This window comes from Eurypyga helias, unplaced genomic scaffold (genome assembly GCF_000690775.1).
Source record: "Eurypyga helias isolate BGI_N326 unplaced genomic scaffold, ASM69077v1 scaffold45024, whole genome shotgun sequence".
Taxonomy (NCBI): domain Eukaryota; kingdom Metazoa; phylum Chordata; class Aves; order Eurypygiformes; family Eurypygidae; genus Eurypyga; species Eurypyga helias.
Window position 1 is genome coordinate 1 of NW_010245381.1, and position 19,494 is coordinate 19,494.

General features: G+C 42.4%; 1 protein-coding gene across 1 annotated transcript; it reads right to left on the reverse strand.

Annotated features, from left to right (window-relative positions):
* Positions 1-1,998: 1,998 nt before the first annotated feature.
* On the reverse strand, positions 1,999-18,821 carry TAF15 (TAF15 RNA polymerase II, TATA box binding protein (TBP)-associated factor, 68kDa; the record flags this gene model as incomplete). The annotated part of the gene is made up of 14 exons (XM_010150025.1): positions 1,999-2,373; positions 2,665-2,767; positions 2,866-2,951; positions 3,042-3,126; positions 4,898-4,987; positions 6,042-6,171; positions 6,712-6,821; positions 7,416-7,448; positions 8,037-8,071; positions 14,910-15,024; positions 15,832-16,079; positions 18,290-18,407; positions 18,486-18,576; positions 18,773-18,821. Coding segments are annotated over 14 exons (1,333 nt in total), but the record flags the coding sequence as incomplete, so codon positions are not given.
* Positions 18,822-19,494: the final 673 nt, after the last annotated feature.

Genomic DNA, 19,494 nt, shown 5'->3' on the forward strand with positions numbered 1-19,494 from the left:
CCCAGCTCTCCTGGCCAGAACCCGGTGGGGCTGGGGCTGGAGCCAGCAATCCTTAGGCTTTGGCTTAGGCTCCAGCTCCGGAGAAACATCAATCCCCACGCTCCCCGGACAATTGCAGTTATAAATTGTCTTCCTCCGTAGACTTGCACTGAACAAGATGGGTTGTCCTTTCCTTCTATCCTGTCACCGGACATCACATAATACTGCTGATTTTTAGCATCTCTTTCTTGAGTCTTAACAGCACAGGGAATCTGTTGAAGTGCAGTGCAGGTCTAAAATGGATTAGCTCCATTTGCGGAGACTATAAAAGTAATGGTATTTTGGAAAGAAGTTGTAATTATCTGTCATAAAATTCCTTCTTAAATTAGTAGATGTGGGAAACCTCAGCTGGTCCGAGGGATTGGAATGTAAGCTAACATTAACCTTGAGCAGATAACCGTGTACCCTTAAGGAGTCTGGAAAGTCCCGAGAAGAGCTGAGTAAACGAGCAAGGAACTGCCTCCGCAAGGAGTAGTAGTTTATCAAAGATGTAACAAAGAAGAGATCATCCTATCATGAACTGTTGGTCTGTGAGTGAACCAGTCATGTATGGACACACATTCTTAAGAAAGATATAAAACGGGCTTGTGTAAACAATAAAGGGTCCTTTTTGGCCTTTGGCTTTGGTGCACGATTCCATGCGTGTCGTGTCCGTCTCAACAGCGACAATCCCGTTCCGTTCTGGGCTGCTTATCACTGCTTTCCTTTCACCCCATGCCACAGCCACCACTGCCTCCACCTGCTAACTCAGCTCTGCACAAGAGCCCCCTCTAGCCCGCTTTGCTCAAAACCACCACAGCAGCTTAAAACTATCATAAACACTCCAACATTTCTCGCCCAGCTCTTTCTGGACAGAAGCGAGTTAGGCATATCTGGCTTCATGTCTTAAATCTTAAGCAAAACAACCGATACTGGATTTGTCTACAATTTGCCTTTCTAAAGCCACACCCATACATTACACTTTATAACATCACTCACATGCATATACCCCAGATTCCACTGTTTAAGAGGAACACGTTGTCTGGAATTTGTGACAAATGCCTTTTCTGGCAGAGCAGCAATACCACCTGTTTTCCAGGAGAAGCCTTAAAAAGGCACAGTGTAGCTGCTACATCTACAGCCAAGGGGAAGTGCTGGTTGGAACCGACCCTTACCAGGAATGCACACCAACCCAGGGAGGGGTTGGCCCACAAACATCAACACAAGCTGTCCTGCATCTCATTGTGAGAGGCCACCGATGTCCTGCAGCTGGGTGTCAAATAACTGGACCCTGGGAACTTGGATGTGCAGTGTTTCGCCCGCTGGAGCGCTGGACCACCAGACACTGTCTCTTAGAGGATGGAAACCGGCACTGGGCACCAGGGGACTGTGGCGGCGTGAGCTTCCCAGAGATTCCCAGCAACCCGCTTGGGCAGCAGGCAGTGACCTAGTCTGAGGAGGAGTGGTAATTAACCTCGTTTGATCAAACCTTGGTGCAGTGCTGAATCCCAAGGGGTTAGGATGCGTCTCTGCATCTCGCCTGCATCTCTCCTCGAAGATGAAGCCGCTGCACACAAGGCTTGTTTGCTATCACTCACACTTCAAAAGCAGCAATCAAAAGGTACAGAAATACACAGAAAATTACCTTTTTACTGAAGCCATCCCAGTTTTGGAGCAATCCTGGCCTGGGCACCACAGGCTCCTTGGCAGGAGGAGAACGCGGTGCCATCTGCCTGCTCCTCCTGCCGGCTGCGGGGGGCTGCAGCCTCGGGGAGGGAAGGAAGGAGCAGGGGATGAGCCTGGGAGAGAGAGCACGGAGAGCAAGTGGGCTCAGCGCCGCCTCAGCTGGAGATTCTTGCGAACAGCGGAGAGCAAGGGTCAAAGCAGCAGATTTCTGACCCACTACTTAGGCTGTACCTCAGGAAGATGGGGAATATGTACAGAATCACACGCAACCGAAGTAACTGTGAGACAGAAAGATTTCACAAATAAAACAATCAGCATTTATTGTTGTATTACAAAACACTTCATATTTTGGCAATATTTTACAATTCATCCTTTTCCTTCTTAGGGCCTGTTGAAAAGGTATGGAGGGGAAGAAAAGAGGAAAATGTTGAAATCAAAGACTAAATTTCAATGTCTTACTTAAAAAAAAAAATCCTCCCAAACCACCCCAGTCCCTCCCACCAAAATAAAAGTCTAGTTTCACTCAATTCCACTATCCAAAGAGGCCATGGGTGAAGCGGCAGGCAAAAACTCGGGCAATTTCACTATCAAACGCATCAAGAAGACAAACAGAACATTCACAGTGGTCTTCAGTATGGCCTGTTGCGTTGATCGTTTCTGAAATCGTTTCTGGAAGGGAAATAAAAAGCTCTGAGGAATCCCTTAAGCAAACAGCCCCTCCAGCCAAACACCTCTACCCCGACCCCTGTGTGGTTTTATGTTTAGACAGCCTTATCCAAACATGCTCAGACACACACTCAACAGGCAAACGGGCTTATTTTCCCCGGAAGCTCCTATCTGCACTTGGTATTTTCAGAGCACAACTGCCCGTGCACACACAAACAACACTCTCTTCCCACAGTCCCTATGAATTCCAGGCTGTCTGCTGCACAGCCGAGCAAGGGCGAAGAAACTGCTCACCTTCCTCCCATTTTACCACCGTAGCCGCCTCCCCGATCGCCGCCTCTGCCACCACGCCCTCGATACCCTCTTTCTCCTCCATAGCCACCTCTCCCACGAAAATCTAGGGGAAAATGCACACCGACACGTCAGCCAGGTTTTTTCAAAAAAGTGTGGATGTCACAAACACTTCAGAGGAGACACGGTTGGGTTTTTACACACCTCCCGGCGCACGTGAATCTTCTGGTCTGGGCTCACCACACTGGTTGCAGGAATTCCTGCGAGCGAAGTTCATGTTACCACAGGCCCTAGAAAAGACAAGGATTCCCCAGGCTTAGCTGCTAAGAAAGCCAGAAAGCAGACATGAAACATCACTGCCCAATTAAAATGACACTTACGGGTTAGGACAAACCCAATCACCATTTTTGGGTTCCCCACTTCTACCCTGGAAGCCCCCACCTCTTCCATATCCACCTCGTGAGCCTGTAGACGAAATTATAATCAGAGAAGGGAAAGTATCTATGAGCTACACACCAGAAACATTTATGAAGGACTACCACTGGCTTCAGAAGCCAAGTGACAGACTTTTCAGGTGGAAGAAAGCATGTTTAATGTTCACAGACCCCTACTAGGCAAGCCTCTGAAACCATGTTAGGAACTCTGAAAGCAGCAGGTAGTGCTAATGTCAAAAAAAGGTACCACTGTAGAATTCAGCATCTACCAGCTGATTTAGTACAACATAGCTAGACGACTTGTTGGAGCGAGTCCAGAGGAGGCCACGGAGATGATCAGCGGGCTGGAGCCCCTCTGCTATGATGAAAGGCTGCAAGAGTTGGGCTTGTTCAGCCTGGAGAAGAGAAGGCTGCGGGGAGACCTTACAGCCCCTTCCAGTACCTGAAGGGGCTACAAGGAAGCTGGGGGGGACTTTTTACAAGGGGCTGTAGTGACAGGACAAGGGGTAACGGGTTTAAATTGAAAGTGGGGAGGGTTAGATTAGATATCAGGAAGAAATTCTTCCCGGAGAGGGTGGGGAGGCACTGGGACAGGTTGCCCAGAGAAGCTGTGGATGCCCCATCCCTGGAAGTGTCCAAGGCCAGGCTGGATGAGGCTTGGAGCAACCTGGTCTAGTGGAAGGGGTCCCTGCCCATGGCAGGGGGGGTGGAACTGGATGGTCTGTAAGGTCCCTTCCAACACAAACCATTCTATGACTTGGGCACATGACAACAGAAGTTTCAGCCACCACCAAATGTCCCAAAGTTAACATAGCTGCACAGCTGAAATACACACCCTCATATGGACAGATCTGTAACTCAGGCAAATGGGGAAATAAACAGCAAGAATGGCACATGGTGGCCAGAAAAATTTGCTCCGCCACATACTTTTTATAAATTCTTTTTCAGCAATAAAAGGAAACTTGATCCGCTTGAATTGCCAACAGGTAAATATAAACGCACTATGCACACTAATAAACATTTCAGAAAGATTTAACAATGAGTGGTATCAATCACGTATGGCCAACTGAGTCACAGAACACAAATGTAAGAAAAAAATAATCTGTTTGGATTAACACCAGGATCCATCTGACACAAGCACAGGGACAACACAGTCCCTGCTTCTGCATCAAAAAGATTAAGAACTTTCATACCAGTTGAAGTTCTTGAAGAATCATTTTTTTCTCAGCTTAGAAAACTGCCCGAATTGAGAACTAAAATGCACTGACAGCCACCACACAAAGCATGCTTCCTGTAAACCGGTAATTCAGAGCCGGTGGGCCACTGACAAAACTGTAGCATGCACAGAATAAGGGAGATTAACATCTATTTAATTAAAGGAGTCGGATGTCCAGCTGCTGCTCTAAGTCAGCAGCAGCTGAATAATTTCTCCTGCTTAATACCATCTGGGAACATCAGAGCATCTCAGGGCTTTGCTGGAATAGGCAAACACGCACCAGGAAGTCACACCCATACATGCAGATGTTGTACAGCCCCCACATCCCTGTTACACTCTGTCTTTGAAAGTGATGCTGGGACACAATCTGGAGCTCAGTTCGCAAGGGAAGCAGACACTCTGTGCTGTGATTTCTGTTTACTTAACTTGGTTCAATCGTTATTGCTCCCTTTCACAGCAGAATCCCAAAGGCCCATATACTTTGACAAATCACCGTTTCAAAGTCAACTTCTCTTTTACAAACCAGTAATAGTTAAACAGCATTTAACTACGGCAAAAACAAGGATTCTACAGATTTTTCTCCCACCTCGACGTCCGCCACCTCCTCCTCCTCTCATGAATTCAGGCCTTCTAGTTGCAAAAGAAACTTTGATAACATTGCCATTGAATTCTTTTCCTGTGGAAAGACGGAAAGTGAAGGATCAGTCCAGCTCCCAGCAAGGCGGCAGCAAGTTCCGAAGGACAGAAGTGATTTGCACGTACAGACCGAATCCAAAGCTCTCAAGACACAGGGAGTCTGGAGTAAACCTAATTTTTGAAAGCACCGATGCAAATGCGAGGAGGTAAACACTGAGGTACTTGCTAGGTTCTCCACAAACCCACAGGTATTTCTCTTAATTGAAATGTGATCTGCAAGTTCAATTTAACTAGACACGTAAGAACATTTAGAAGATTTTGGCCATGTTCAGGGATGAGTAGTTTGGATGTTAGCACTCTGTTCTTCCCCAAGCCAGGTAACAAGGCTTTTGTACAACACAACAGCCAGCACAAAAATTAAATACTCCCAAGCACGTGAAAAACAGGAACTTTGTCTCTTAAAAGTCTCAGTTCTTCACAGACACAAGGTTTATCACAGAACAAACAGGACTGTGTGGGGGCCTAATACAGTCATATTTGTTTTATCCTCCTAAACAAAAGTCAAATTGCATTTTATTAGCAAAATTTAAACCATCAAATGGCATGCCACGCCAGATTTTTTACAAAGCATCATTTCACACTGGATGCAGAATATCCCCTTGTGTTTCTGCTCAGTATTATTAAGGTTCTGAGAACACTAATGACACCAACCCTGACACTGCAGGAAATCCCTCCAGCTGCTAACACAGGCTACAGCGCTCTCCGTCCGAACGAGAAGCCACGTCTCCCGAGCGACACCAACAGCATCCCTCATGCCTTGTGCAGGGACGACTGAGGTACAGCAGCAAACCCTAACAGTTTCAAACACTTTCATTACACATTTTTGGTCTTAATCACGAGCTGTTGTTCCACTGAGAGAGGAAGCCAGCACACACAAAATACCATGAAACAGAGGCATTCGTGACAAGAACAACTCCAACCAACCAACCCAAAAGCCACACAAAAAGTATCGCGGGGTCCCCGATGAGGTTATTTACTTCTTTCACTGCTTGTTAGACTCATAAATAACCAGAAGAACAGGCACTCTCACCCACCATCAAACCAATCAATTGCTGCTTTAGCAGAAGGAGGGTCATCAAAAGACACCGTTGCTTCTCCCTTGGGTTTGCCAGTATCCTTATCTGTATAAAGATTTATCATAGGTTTGCCAGTCTTCTTGTTGGTCTGAAAAGAAAGGTTGTACACTTGGCATAGGAGCAATACCAGTCGAGCCAGTTGAGAGCATAAAATGTAAGAGCTACATATCATCAGAAAGAAGATTCTCTTGGAGCTAGCCTGCAGAAACAGCTGCTTTTGACTGACAGATATTGACGGGATTTTCTCCACGAAGTAATGATGGGCCCAAGTTTAATTAAAAAATAAGGTCAAGTGCCCTAATTTAGAACTGCAGAAACAGAAGAAACAGCCATAGAACACAGAAGTATACTCGCTGAAGCATGAGGGTGGTACAAGGGACAGAGTATCAGTGTTAAGGGTTATAAAGACTAAAGGACAGATACAGAGCAATCTAAATGTCACTAGAAAAAAGCTGCTAGTGCTGCCAGCTCACAAATGAGCTGTCATCTGGGAACCCAGATAAAAACATTATCTACAGCTGCTGGGGAGTTGGAGCGAGCAACTGCCTTGAACGATACCAGTACATTTCCAGTACACTAGCTCCACAAGTTCTCTTCCTTCTTACCAACCGTTTCTCACTTCACATACCTTTATAATACCAATCTGTTTGAAATAGTCTGCCACTTGATCTGTTGAAACATCTTCTCCAAGTCCTTGCACGAAGATAGTGTTGTTATCAGAGTTGTCAGACTCTGTATCTATCAAAAAACAAGCTACATTTACCCGTGCACCTTTATAGTAGCAACAGAAGCAACAATTTAAGCTCAGGTCTATACTGCCCAGCAGCAGGCCTTTAAGTCCCAAAGACATCTTGCGTGAAATAAAAGATGAGCAGGGACCACGATTCTGAAGTTAACGCCATCAACTCCAAAAAGGCACACGCAGCACCTTCAGATGCTGCGGTACATCAGAGACCAAACAGGACCAACAGCTGACCAGCTGTCTGCCACATGCTCGACTCGCCCACGCAGCAAGGACAGCCAAACCCATCAAAGTGGTGTGTGTTTTAAATAACACAAGTTTAGCACAAGTCTCCTGGCAGTGAAAGCAGCTGCCTGGCTCAAGCAGATTCAACGTTCATCAGTAAATTCTTACTTGCTGCATGAAAAGACACCCACGAATTCCCATGCACTTTAATAGGTTTCTTTCAAGGAATACAAGCTTTAGCTAAATTTCTTTTGAGCCATGGGAACTGCAGCCGCATTCATCGTTCTAGACATACTAGAACACTGCTTTTCAAAGCAATGACCTAAGAGCTACAATCCACTCCCACCCACTGCTTGTTTTCTTACCAGCATCTGATCTCGGTCCATAATCCCTTTGACCTATGAAATGGGTTTAAAAAAGAAAGAAAAAGACTATTTTTAGCAAAGTATTTTCAAGCAACTTTTTTAGAAACAAGAAAATATTTAAATATGTATGCAATGCATCTAAGATCTAAAACATTAACCAGAGATTTAGAGAATATTTAGCTTAAAACGTTCAACAGAAGGTGTCTGTAGGACGTTAACGTGTTCTTTAACTTGCAGCACGTGGCAGTTGCCACACTGATGCTATGCTGGTGTTATCTTGCAAATGCTGGTTCTCAGATCACCAAGCAGTTTACCACTTTTTTTTTTTTTTTTTTTACCTCTAAAACCTTTCTAAGAAGGATTTGTAACAAAAATTAAAAAAAAAAAAAGAAAGAAAAGAAAAGAAAAATCCGGTGAACGTCACTGTCTCCACAAATTCTTTCATGCAATTTGACAAAGTAGAGATCCAGTTTATTGCTAACAGTTTTGCTATTAAAACTCATGAACACACCAGCCTCACTGAAACGCTATAACGCTTCTACTAGATAGTAACAAGATATTGGTGGCTTTTAGATTTATAAAGAATTTCCACTGAAACATTTTTGGATACTCGGCACTTACCACCGTAATTTTTGAAGCCACCACGGTCACCACCACTGCAGAGGAAAAATTGAAGAAATGATTTCTTCCTTAAGTCTCTATGTGCTGAGCCCAAGGCTCAATCTACAGTTAACTGATCACAAGCTGAGAGTTACTGACTGCAGCTAAAGCACCATCTCTACCATCTCCTCACTACTCATTCCCGGTCAAAGGGTAAATTTACACGAAAGGGAATAATCTCTCAGGGTGCTGCACTGGAGAAGAGAAACCCTAAAGTGTATTTTAAACTAACCCACACACATGTCATCGCTTCACTACTTTCTCCCATCCCAGAAGCCAAAATGACTGCCATTAAAAACTGGGGTTTAAACCAGAAACATTCTTTTCATGAAGCTTAATGGGCTTTAATTGTAGATGTAATTGCTACTTTGGAATAATCAGTACTTTCCTACAAGTAAGAAGAGCTAAGGTTAATTAACCTCCATTCGGGGGACAAATGAGCAGTATTGGCCATTCTCTGAGAAAGGGTCTGTGGGGACCTACTGTACTGTGAGCACTTGGCATTACAGAGAAGGTGTGTGTATGTGAGCTTCAAAAGCAGAGGCCGTGCAGTTTTATTTCATTCACTCTGAAACCTGTGGCACAAAATGTAGACCAAGTTAAGAGATTACACACATCAATTGTCAAAGGTTAGAAGGGGATTTTAAACAGGACGTTAAGCCTCCAATTACGTGCATGAAAATAAACCCTCACTCTTTGCAATGTAAATGTTCATACTCGTAGGATTTTTCAAAACAGCATTTTTAACTGCATCCATGTTATGAACACAATATAATCAGTACTCAAAGCTTTCAGGAAAAAAAAAAAACACCACTGGATTTTTTCAGAGTCAACCAAATGTCAGAAAGACTGTCCCATGCTGCCATGCAGCAGTGCCAGCTTGCCCTCCTCCCACGGGGGGCACAGCTGCCACCCAAAGAGTAGGCAGGTTCACCTAATTCTGATACCTTTCACGCTCAGCTGCTATGACAAAGCCAGTGTCAGGTCAAACCCAAATGCAGAGGCTACCTCCAGGCTCTGGAACTATCATGCCAGTACAAGTAGCCTCTTCCCCAATGCGCTTTCCAACCAGAAGTCACTCCCAGGCTTAGTTCAATGTGCCAACACAGCAGAGCCCAAACATGGGACACACGTGAAGGCAAAGGAGTAAAATTAGGGAGTAACTTCTTTAGCACTCTGTGCATGCTTCCTGCTACAGCAAATGCAAAGTCATGAATGGAAGGTACCGCTTGCTTAACAGCTATGACATAAAATCTGCCCGAAGCAGGGACAAAAAAGAAACAAGGTTTCAACAGATATTACCAAAACTGAATTGAGAGACATTCTCTGAAGGGTGTCTGACATTCTGTGACAGTACATGTAAGGATTGTTCCATGTTTGCCACTACAGACTATCACTTTAATGAGAATTTTTTTAAAGTAAGTTTTTGCTGCAGATTCTCCTGCTTCTCCACAGGAAAAAAATCTGAATGCTGAACTGCAGTGCCATTTACTTGTAAGCAATTCATTCTGAATTTTAAAAGCAACATCAGAGCTGGTCTTTATTCAAGGCTGGCTAATTTCAAGGACTGATGATCAAAACACAATGGTGATCAAAAACTTACTGTAAATACCTTTCTGCCATCTCTGAATTCACTTCAGCTAAAAAAAACCTTCATTATGACACACAAATTTTCAGTAGGATGCCTGCCCTTCTAGGATTTTAACTCGGAAATAACATGAGTGGATACATCAACCATGGAAATGTTATCAAAGTTTTCAAGTCCCAGATTCTGGTCCCAATTCATCAGGACGGCATTATCCACAAGATATCCATTTTCTGATTTGAAAGCATACAGCAGCAGAGACATAAATTAGAAAAACCCAACAATCTAAAACCATACAGAAAAACAAGTCTGTCGTCAACACACTCGGGATTTTACAGGAAGTGAGCATGCTGCTGAGATGCCAGGGTCAAAATGTACGCACCGTGATTCTGAGAAGTGGTAGTTATATATATAAAACGTAAAGGAAGTCATAGTCAAATGCCTAATTTGTAACCATGTGATACAGTAATTAAAATACAGTAATGCAGTTCTGCATCCTGCACTAACAAGCACAATCCACAATTTTTAATTCCTTTTTTAATTAATGTCTGTAGAAATATGGTTTTGCCCAGGTATGCTTCAGCATGTTATCTTCTGCTTGGTCTCACATGCCCAACCCAATAAAAGTCTGCATCAATTCAGTGACAGATACCTTTGATGACAAATTAATGTTTTCCTCCGTTTTTCAGTCACATTTCATATGTGACATATGAAACTGCAGTGTCTTACCTTCCCCGGATTGCTGGGCAAAGCTGCCTAAGATCCCCAGGAGGCATGTGGATATGCTGCAGCAAGCGAAGTCCAACACAGAAACTGGTTGCAAGCAGCTGATGCCAGAGTCTCAGATTTACCCCTCACTGAGACCCAAAATTCACGTCTCAAGCCCAGAAATGAATTAGTTCCCACACTGTAGTCACAGAACATGTGGAAAGCATAACCGCAGCATTTCAGTGCCTACTGCTTTACCAGCCTTGCACACAGACCCAATAGATGGGTGCCCAGATGGAGTCTGGAGTTTTAACATCCTAAGTTAGAAGTTGAACCCCTAAATAGCTTAAAATCAGCAGTGCCACCACCAAAGAGACTGAACTACAAGCAGCCAGAATGCGGATGAGGCACCAGTCACAGTGAAAAATCTTCCTGCTATGACAAATGCCATCAGATGTTCTTTTCTCCTATACTCAGTCATATATTTAAACATCACCTACTTGACTGTAAATAGACTTCATCTAAATATTGCATTCTTTGGCTGGGATTAACTCCTTAAATTAAAGGCACAGTTACATGGAGAGCTCATCACTACAGATACAAGAAACGTGTTTTTAAAGAATGATCAAATATTGGCAGAAGCAGTGCTAAGAATTCAGGAGCCGAATTTCAGCCTCCAACACGTATCTGCCTCGCCAAATGTGTGGGAGTTACACAAAAGAATGTATTTTTACAAATAATGGAATGCTTACTGCACCAATAAAGTCACTGACAGATGGTGCTTTTTTTTCCTGCCTATATTTACTGCCTCTGCTCATGTTGTTCCAAAGTCTATAGAAGGCTAAGCTGGAGCATCATCATTACAAGTCAAACTATTAACTCTGAAGACAAACCCCACTGTTGTAAAAAACGTTTGCACTCAGCTGTAGTTCCTTTGTATCACGATCAGCTAACTCCCATTCACAACAGCTAATGTAGCCATTAAACTTTTGCTTGTAGTGCACCACCATCGCACCTGCACGAGGGGGAAAAACCCGCACAACCGCTATGCTGAGCAAAGTTAGGATTTCTGTGACAAATGCCAGCCCAACGGCAAATCCTTTTCTAAACTGCAGCTACGCAGTCCCCCCAGCACAGACTGCATGAGCAGATTCCAGGACAAAGCTGCTCCCATGTAACCCCCAGACTCCAGAAGGGCAGTGTCACAGGCACCCAACTGCCTTGGCCTTCCCAAGAGGAAAGAAACAAAACTGCTTTGTGTTGCTACTGGATTTCCCACTTAGGAGTTTAACCAAAAAAAATGGTCCCACAGCCACCATAAGCAATTAATTCCTTTTTTATGGGATAAGGATTCTTACAGAAAGTTGACTAATTCTCCAAGGAAACCTGGAGGAAAGACAGAGTAAAACTGCATTCCCAAGGCCTGGGGGACCTGCTTTCTAACCAAAAGAGCTCAAAGATGAGACTCTTCAACTATGGGTTTTAAAAAAAGAAAGTATATTGCTTCTTAGCCAAAATACCTATTAGTGCGATCATCAATTTTTCCAGTTTCAAAATGAAAGGGTGGAAAAATTCTACTAAAATCCCAAAAGATTTTAAAGATTTTTTAAATCCCATTTAAAAAAAATAATCTGAAGAATAATTCTGAAAACCTAAATTACTAAGTTTAAAAAGCGAACATCTGACGCATGCAAAAATTATCATTTGCTATCGTGATAGTATCAGCTAGGGAATCTGAGCAGTAATTGCTCACAAGGCATTTTCTTCCCAGTGCTGCATGACTTTGCACAGGCACAGAAGAAAAAACACGCTGAAAGAACTCCTGACAGTACGGATTCGAGTCATTCTAGTTTTCAGAATGACAGTTCATACCTTAACATCACCAACGACGTTCTGAAGTACTTATAAAGGTTATTCTAAGAAATGAAAGCTCTCCAAATTGGAAAAAAAAAAAGCTAATTTGATCTTGCCCCACGTATTGCAGAATAACCATTTTGCACTGCAGACCGCTCCCAGAGGTCTGACACGCAGGGCAGCTTTACGCAGGGAAGCGCAGCTTGCGAGAAGGCTGCAGGAGAACTGATGATGCAGCCCAAGGCAGGGTACCACAAGCACAGGACAGCGTAAGTCCGCCGTGACGCCTGGGAAGAGGAGGCCCCGACGGCCCAGCGCTACAAAGCGCCTTGGGTAATACAGTGTAGGAGCACCCGAGACTGGGTAACTCACCCCTGAACAACAACCTGCAACAAGTTCTCCCTGCGTTTAAATGCCCACCAAGACAAAATCTGCAGTACCAGCTAACAAAGATTTGCTCACAGTGATCCCAAGTTAGCTGTTGAATTTTTTTTGTGATATCAACAAACAGTTTGTGTGTGCTGTAAGACTTATTTACACACTATTTTCTAACCACTAAAAGAGTCAAAGCCTACATTATTACAGGTAAGATTTTTGGATAAGTAATTTCCTGATGGCTATGGAATTTCCACAATTTAAGGTGAAGCATTAAAATGTGATGGAAGTAAAAAACTGAAAATGGTAACTAGTTACTGGATAGACTTGACATTCCTACACAACCTGCTTTTGGGGGGCAGGGGGAAGAAAGGAAGCCCAAGGAAATAAAACCAAAAAACTACCCTGAAACCCCACATTTTCACAGGACTAAACATGATTTCTTACCTTATTAGAAGTTATTTTCCCCTTGATTATACAGTTTGTTATTTAATTTAGCCTTTCACACTTCTCTAATAGGCATGACTTTGGTAAAATATGTATGCCAGAAGCAGAATCCTCCATCAAAATTATGTAGGAAGGCTGAATAATGACATATGACACTGTAGTTTCATGAAAATTCCACTGTCAATGGCACTAAAGACTGCATCACTTAACAGAAGCAGGCCCTTCCTAACGAATCCCTTCCCACTTTGCTGTATTTTCCCCCCACTTCTCCATTCACCTCCACTCTTCTCCTTTTGGCTTTCAAGTCCACTGAAGCACTATTATCTACATGGATGTGTGAACAAAATTTCTTTTACATTTTGGAAAAACATGGCAAGAGGCTTTATTTTCACAGACATTAATTTATCTTCCTTTATCCTGCAATGACAGCATGTTTCCAAGTGATAAAATCTACCAAAAGTATGTTTTTTTGAAGCTCACATTCATTCCTCTTATTGGAAAGGGCTCAGCTATAAGCAATTTTTTAAAAACCCAGATTTTATCACAGGGATATGGAAAACCCTCATCCACACAGAAAAGGGCATTTTAAAAATTGTTCAGTTTTAACTGATAATGAACTTAGAAATTACTTTGCTACTTAAGTTTGTATTAGGTAAAACCCCAGCCAACTGTAACATAAAATAACTACTAATATGCTTTTAATTGTGCTACCACACCTAATTAGGAGAGGTAAGGCCCACCTACGTCATCAAAACATCAAGCCACAAAGTAAAATCTCGGACCAACGTAAACACACCAATTTCAAATACGTTTTAATTAGAAACGCTTTAAAAAGTAACCAAGTCTTAACCTACTGTTGGATTGTTTTATTTAAATGAGATCTGTTCAAAGAAACAGCACTGTCATTCGGGTTGTTCATCTGGAATTCTAGCAATAACCCAGAACTGAGCAGCCTATTAAAAAGGGCAAGTGGTGCCGATGAGCAACACTTCCAAGCTCACTGGAAGCTTCAACGTTCTCCCTCTGCATCAGTGAGCGCTCACCACCCCCAACCACTTCAGAGGTACATAAAGGGTTGCCACTTGGGGGAGTTTATTAAGAAATAATAATGGCATATGGCCTAACTCAATAGGATTTAAAGCAAAGGTCCCAATCTCTCAGACCTATGCATGAAATCATCTGCGGGCACAAAATTAAATATGTGCATAAATTTCCTTAACAGGAACAGGGCCTAAGGCAATGGCAGAATAACAGAATTGTTAGTATTGAAAATCTACCTGAAATAAATGTGTTTAGACTGGCAGCTAAACCAGTAAGAAAAACCGTATTTTAACAGAAGTTTAAAACTGCAAAACCCAGTAAAGAACAAGTAATGCTATTACTAAGTTACTCCTAAATCATTTAGGAAGCAGAAAGATAATTAGCCAACCTTAGTGTAATGATTTGCACTGTAAAGTGAAAATACCTCCCTGCTAAAATGTTAGCTACCTTAGCTCTGAATTTTCTTTCTCAATCCCTGGCTGTTGGATTTCTCGGCACTGAAAACAAATTTTTACAGTTTTTAAAATATCTGATTTCGAGGGATGGGCTCGGGCAGTTTTTGTACTGCCACTCATGTAAATACAACGCATCTGTGTGTCATGACAACCAAATGTTTGGTCTCAATCTATCTAAGCCTAAAAGCTTTTCCTAGGCAAAATGTGTTTCTGCGTAGTACAGAAAGGTTTGATTTTAGAAACCTTCTATTTCTGGAAATCTAAATCTGAACACATTAAGAACAGACATATAGTGAACAAAAATTAAAACCAGCTAAATAATAAGACACAAGGGTAAGGAACTGCAGGCACTGTAATGAGATCACTTACCCATATCCAGACATATGACCTCTTCCATCCATGTCATATCCCCCTCTACCTCCTCCCTGTGACCCGCCATATCCTCTATTATCTTCTCCATACCTACTCTTTTCACGACGATCATCTGGAAGAATGAGTGAGAACACAACATGAGTAAACCGTAGCGCAAACTGCAGCGCGGTGAAAATCCACCCCCTACAATTCCCACCTCCCAAGTCTGCCATTTAACCCCAGAAAGCATCAACTCCTAAAGTACTTTTACATCACCTACACCACAAAGGACTGGAGCAAAGGGTGATTTTCTTCCAGTTATCTCCCTTGGCTTCCAGGGCCACAAAATAACTCAGAGCTGTAAACACTCTGTACCTTAATTACACTCCATTTTCCAAACATTAAACACACATTGTCTAAAATACACTTTTCATTCTACTTCCACGTAGCCTTTCCAGTTGGAAAAAGATGTCACTGAAGACAGAACAGGGATAGAGAGTGTGGGTTGTGCCACTTGCGTGAAGCCACTGCAAAAAGAGGGCTGACCTTAAACTTCTCATTTCCTTCCATCTCAGGATGCACCTACACAGTGTAAAACTGGCATGAGAAGTGCAAAAGCTCTTCATGACTGATCAAGACATGTCACCCTCATGAAGGAAGAAGGTTCAAAATAGCTCAGAAGAAAGTTTCATCTAGAATTGCAGAAGTCGGGGATGTGGACTTTTCAAGGCTGCCTCCAACAAACGCAAATTTAACCACTCTGGGGTCTCAACAGTTTTTCATCTCTGCACAAGAAGTCTTACAAATCAAACATTCCCCAACTTTATCAACATGGAAAAAGCTATGCATCCCATGAACTGTCTGTGGAAGGAAATCCAACTATTTCAGTGCTTCTGTTCAGTTTTATTAGCCAATATTGAATTCAACCTGTGAATTTTACCTTGGCTGTTGTGGCTATAGCTTCCCTTCTGGGACTGGTAGGACTGCTGAGAGTGGCCATATGAGCTTTGGTGCTGGTTATAGCCTGACTTTTGGTCATATGAGCTCTGGTGGCCATAGCCCGACTGCTGGTCATACGAGCTTGACTGCTGGTCATAAGAGTCTTGGTTTTGTCCATAGCTTGACTGCTGGTCATAAGAGCTTTGGTGCTGACCATAGTTTGATTTTTGTTCATAAGAGCCTCTTCCACTTAAAATAAACAGAATTTGTATTAATAGCTAAATGTTCACAGAATAGAGAGCAAAATAATGGCTGAAAATTCATGACATTGCTAAAATTTCCTAGTCACAGTTACCTCATTACTGGCATAGGGATAGAACACTGACCAATATCCAATCTAGGATACTCAACACAATGTGGCTGTACACCCTGAGAGGGAGTCGTAACTCTTCTCTGACTCATAACAACTTTATAGGAACTACGAGGAAATTTACCTACACCATACTTCCTCAGGCTACTTCAGCACCTAGGGTAGGAACAGAAGTATTTTGAAAATCTAGATATATGACAGAACAGTTTCGGTCGGGTTATGCTTTCATAGCAAGGCATTATATGGATTGATGAGAAATCAATTGCACCCGGGAAACACTGGCCTCTACTCACACCTTTGTTTCTCCCCCGGGTACTCAGTCACGCCTTAGCTGTCTGGTTTTTAGGAACGAAATGAATCACAGACCTCTGCTACCCATCTTCTCTTCTTTCTCCTTGCTTCTACACTTTTTCAGAAGATGAGGCACTACATTTGCCACGCTCCAGTCTCTGGCAAACTCACTTGCTAGCCAAAATGTCACAGAAAATTAAACACAAAAATATCGAAGAGCCGACAAAGTTTCCACCAGCTTTTCAAAGCACTTGAAGATGACATCCACTGGGTCCAAGCAATGTAAAAATAGCCCATCCATGTAAACATCCCTCCCAGTTCCAGCCTAGATTTTAGCTTCAACATAACCAACCCCAGTGGTAACGAGATTGTGAAGATTTCTGTCAATACCTTCACTTCAAAAAAGGTCAGTTCCACTCTAGCTTTCGCATCGCCAACAAAGGAAGCAAAAAGTGGATACTTCTCACCAACACTGAAAGCACCTGCTATCTGCTGGTTTTCCTTCCTTCCCTCACTTAGGAAGTGAGAGATACAATTTTGTGGCCCCTCTTCAAAGCTGCTATAATTTAATTCCTTACTTGTTACAACCATACATTGAAAAGTTTCCCTCCAATGTCTTTTTTTCATTGTCTTGGTCAAAGCCAACTTGGAGGATCTATGCTCTACTTCACTTTTTCCTACTAAATGTCTATAATGTTAAAAACTACATTACTGCCTAATCCAGTACCTTTGTACAGCTCCAGTAAAGCTCAGAAAACAAAGCAAAGCAACTTAACCATGTTCCTGCCTTCTTTAGGGACAGGAAAAAGACTCTGAGTGACAGGACCTACTGCTGACAGAGTAAGACTTTGCTTGTTTCTATTAAGATGTTTTGTAATAATAACTACAAAACCAGAAACTAAGCACAGGTTTGCTGAAGTCCAGATTGCTTTATCAGCTTGTAGAGAAACCCAAAAATATTCAGACCTTGGACACAAGTTTGAAGTTTAGTACACGACAGTGTATTTTGAATAGGTCACATGATCCTTAGCAGAGCTCTAATACGAGCAGTAACCTTGGGGCGTATGCATGAGGCTTGTAAATTAGGTAATGAAGTGGTCTTGTAAGTTGTTGCAAGGAAGGTGGGTTGTATTTTCCAACATACTTTAAAAGTTGTGTCATTAATCCTTCTGAACTGCAGTATCTCTTAACAAGTAAATACACACGTAAAGGCATAAAGCACTAACTCAGAGTGCAGCATGCGTACGCACACTGAAGTTATCGACAAGGACATAAAAACATGATGTTTTGAGAATCCTACTTAGTTGGAAAAAGATATTTCCTAAATTGTATTTCCGAATCTTTTCCTCTTCTTTCACTACAAAAAGGCATTCTAGGTCAGATATGAAGCCTGCAAACCTAAGAACAGCTAAACCGTTCCTTGCTAACAGCTTATTTAAAGTTTAAAAGAGAGTACTCCACATTTATACAAAACAGTGTGACTGCAGAGGTACTAATTTCTTTTTCTTAAGCAAAATACTCTCTACCAAGTCCATTCTTCATTGTAGTCACTATGCAAAATCTTCCTAAAGCCTATCACCCTGTACAGCTTGACTTCAAAACAATTGCATCCATCTTTTTACATAAAGAAATATTATTCCCTTATCTCCTTTTCCAGGCAATAAAAACACCTTAAGAATGTGGATTTTCAGACGTGTGTCCTGTTTTTTAGCAACGATAGCAGGAAAAAGTTCTAGTCAGGAATGTAGAACTACTAGACAGTACTTTAAATAGATACTGTTAATCTCTGCTTCCTTACCCTCTAGACGACCCTTTCTGCTGCCCCTGACTGCCATAAGACTGCTGGTTGTATGAGCTCTGATTCTGATTTTCATAACTGGATTCATCATCATATCCCTGTGAATCTTGTCCATAACCTGGAAAATGAGGAAGAAGACTTTTAGTAAATATTCACCTTTTAATTACTGCCAATGAATGTAACAAGCTAGCCAAACCTGTTTGATTCTGTCCATAGTTCCCATGATAGCTTCCATAGTTCTGTCCATAGGAGGAATTGTCTCCACTCTGCCCATAACCAGAATATCCCTGTAATTTAAAGGATGTACTCAAATTAAGTGTAACTTCCACAGCAGGTAATTACAATTTTCCTTTGCTAGGCACAATTGCAAACATCACGCAGAGCTGAGAGTGGACTTATTCCCGGCCCAGATATGGTCACCCAGGAATTATTTTGCCTCAAGGAACATGTGCTTTGAAAGACACGATGCTTTTTTCAACTTACCTGTGCTTGTCCATAACTCTGACTGCCCTGACTGCCGTACGACGAATAGCTGTAAGAGAAAAATGCATTTAGTAAATACTTACACTGCCCTCCACAGGGGCTGGAAAGTAGAGGTATTTGGGGTGTTAAAATTTTAAGTTTCTTTTCATCCCAAAATAGAAGCATAGAATCATAGAATGGTTAGGGTTGGAAGGGACCTTAAAGATCATCTAGTTCCAACCCCCCTGCCATGGGCAGGGACACCTTCCACTAGACCAGGTTGCTCAAAGCCTCATCCAGCCTGGCCTTGAAGACATCCAGGGATGGGGCATCCACAACATCTCTGGGCAACCTGTTCCAGTGCCTCACCACCCTCTCTGTGAAGAATTTCTTCCTGACATCTAATCTAAACCTCCCTGATTTCAATTTATACCCATTACCCCCTTGTCCTATCACTACCGGCTCTTGTAAAGTCCTCTCCCAGTACCAAATAGGTGTTTGATCCAAGTACTGCAGTTGAAGGCATAATAGAACCGCATCAATAAACTAAACCACAGTTGACTGTCAGAGGTTATTTCAATTTCTACTCTGTTACAAGTGGAAATTTAAAGTACATGGAAGTTGAGCTTCCTGTAATTTGACTGATTCTTCAGAATCACAGAAAACATTATCACATGAAACCAAGGCATTTTAAGTTTTTCAGTATATTCTTACAAAGTGTGCTGGATTCAGCCAGCAAAGAG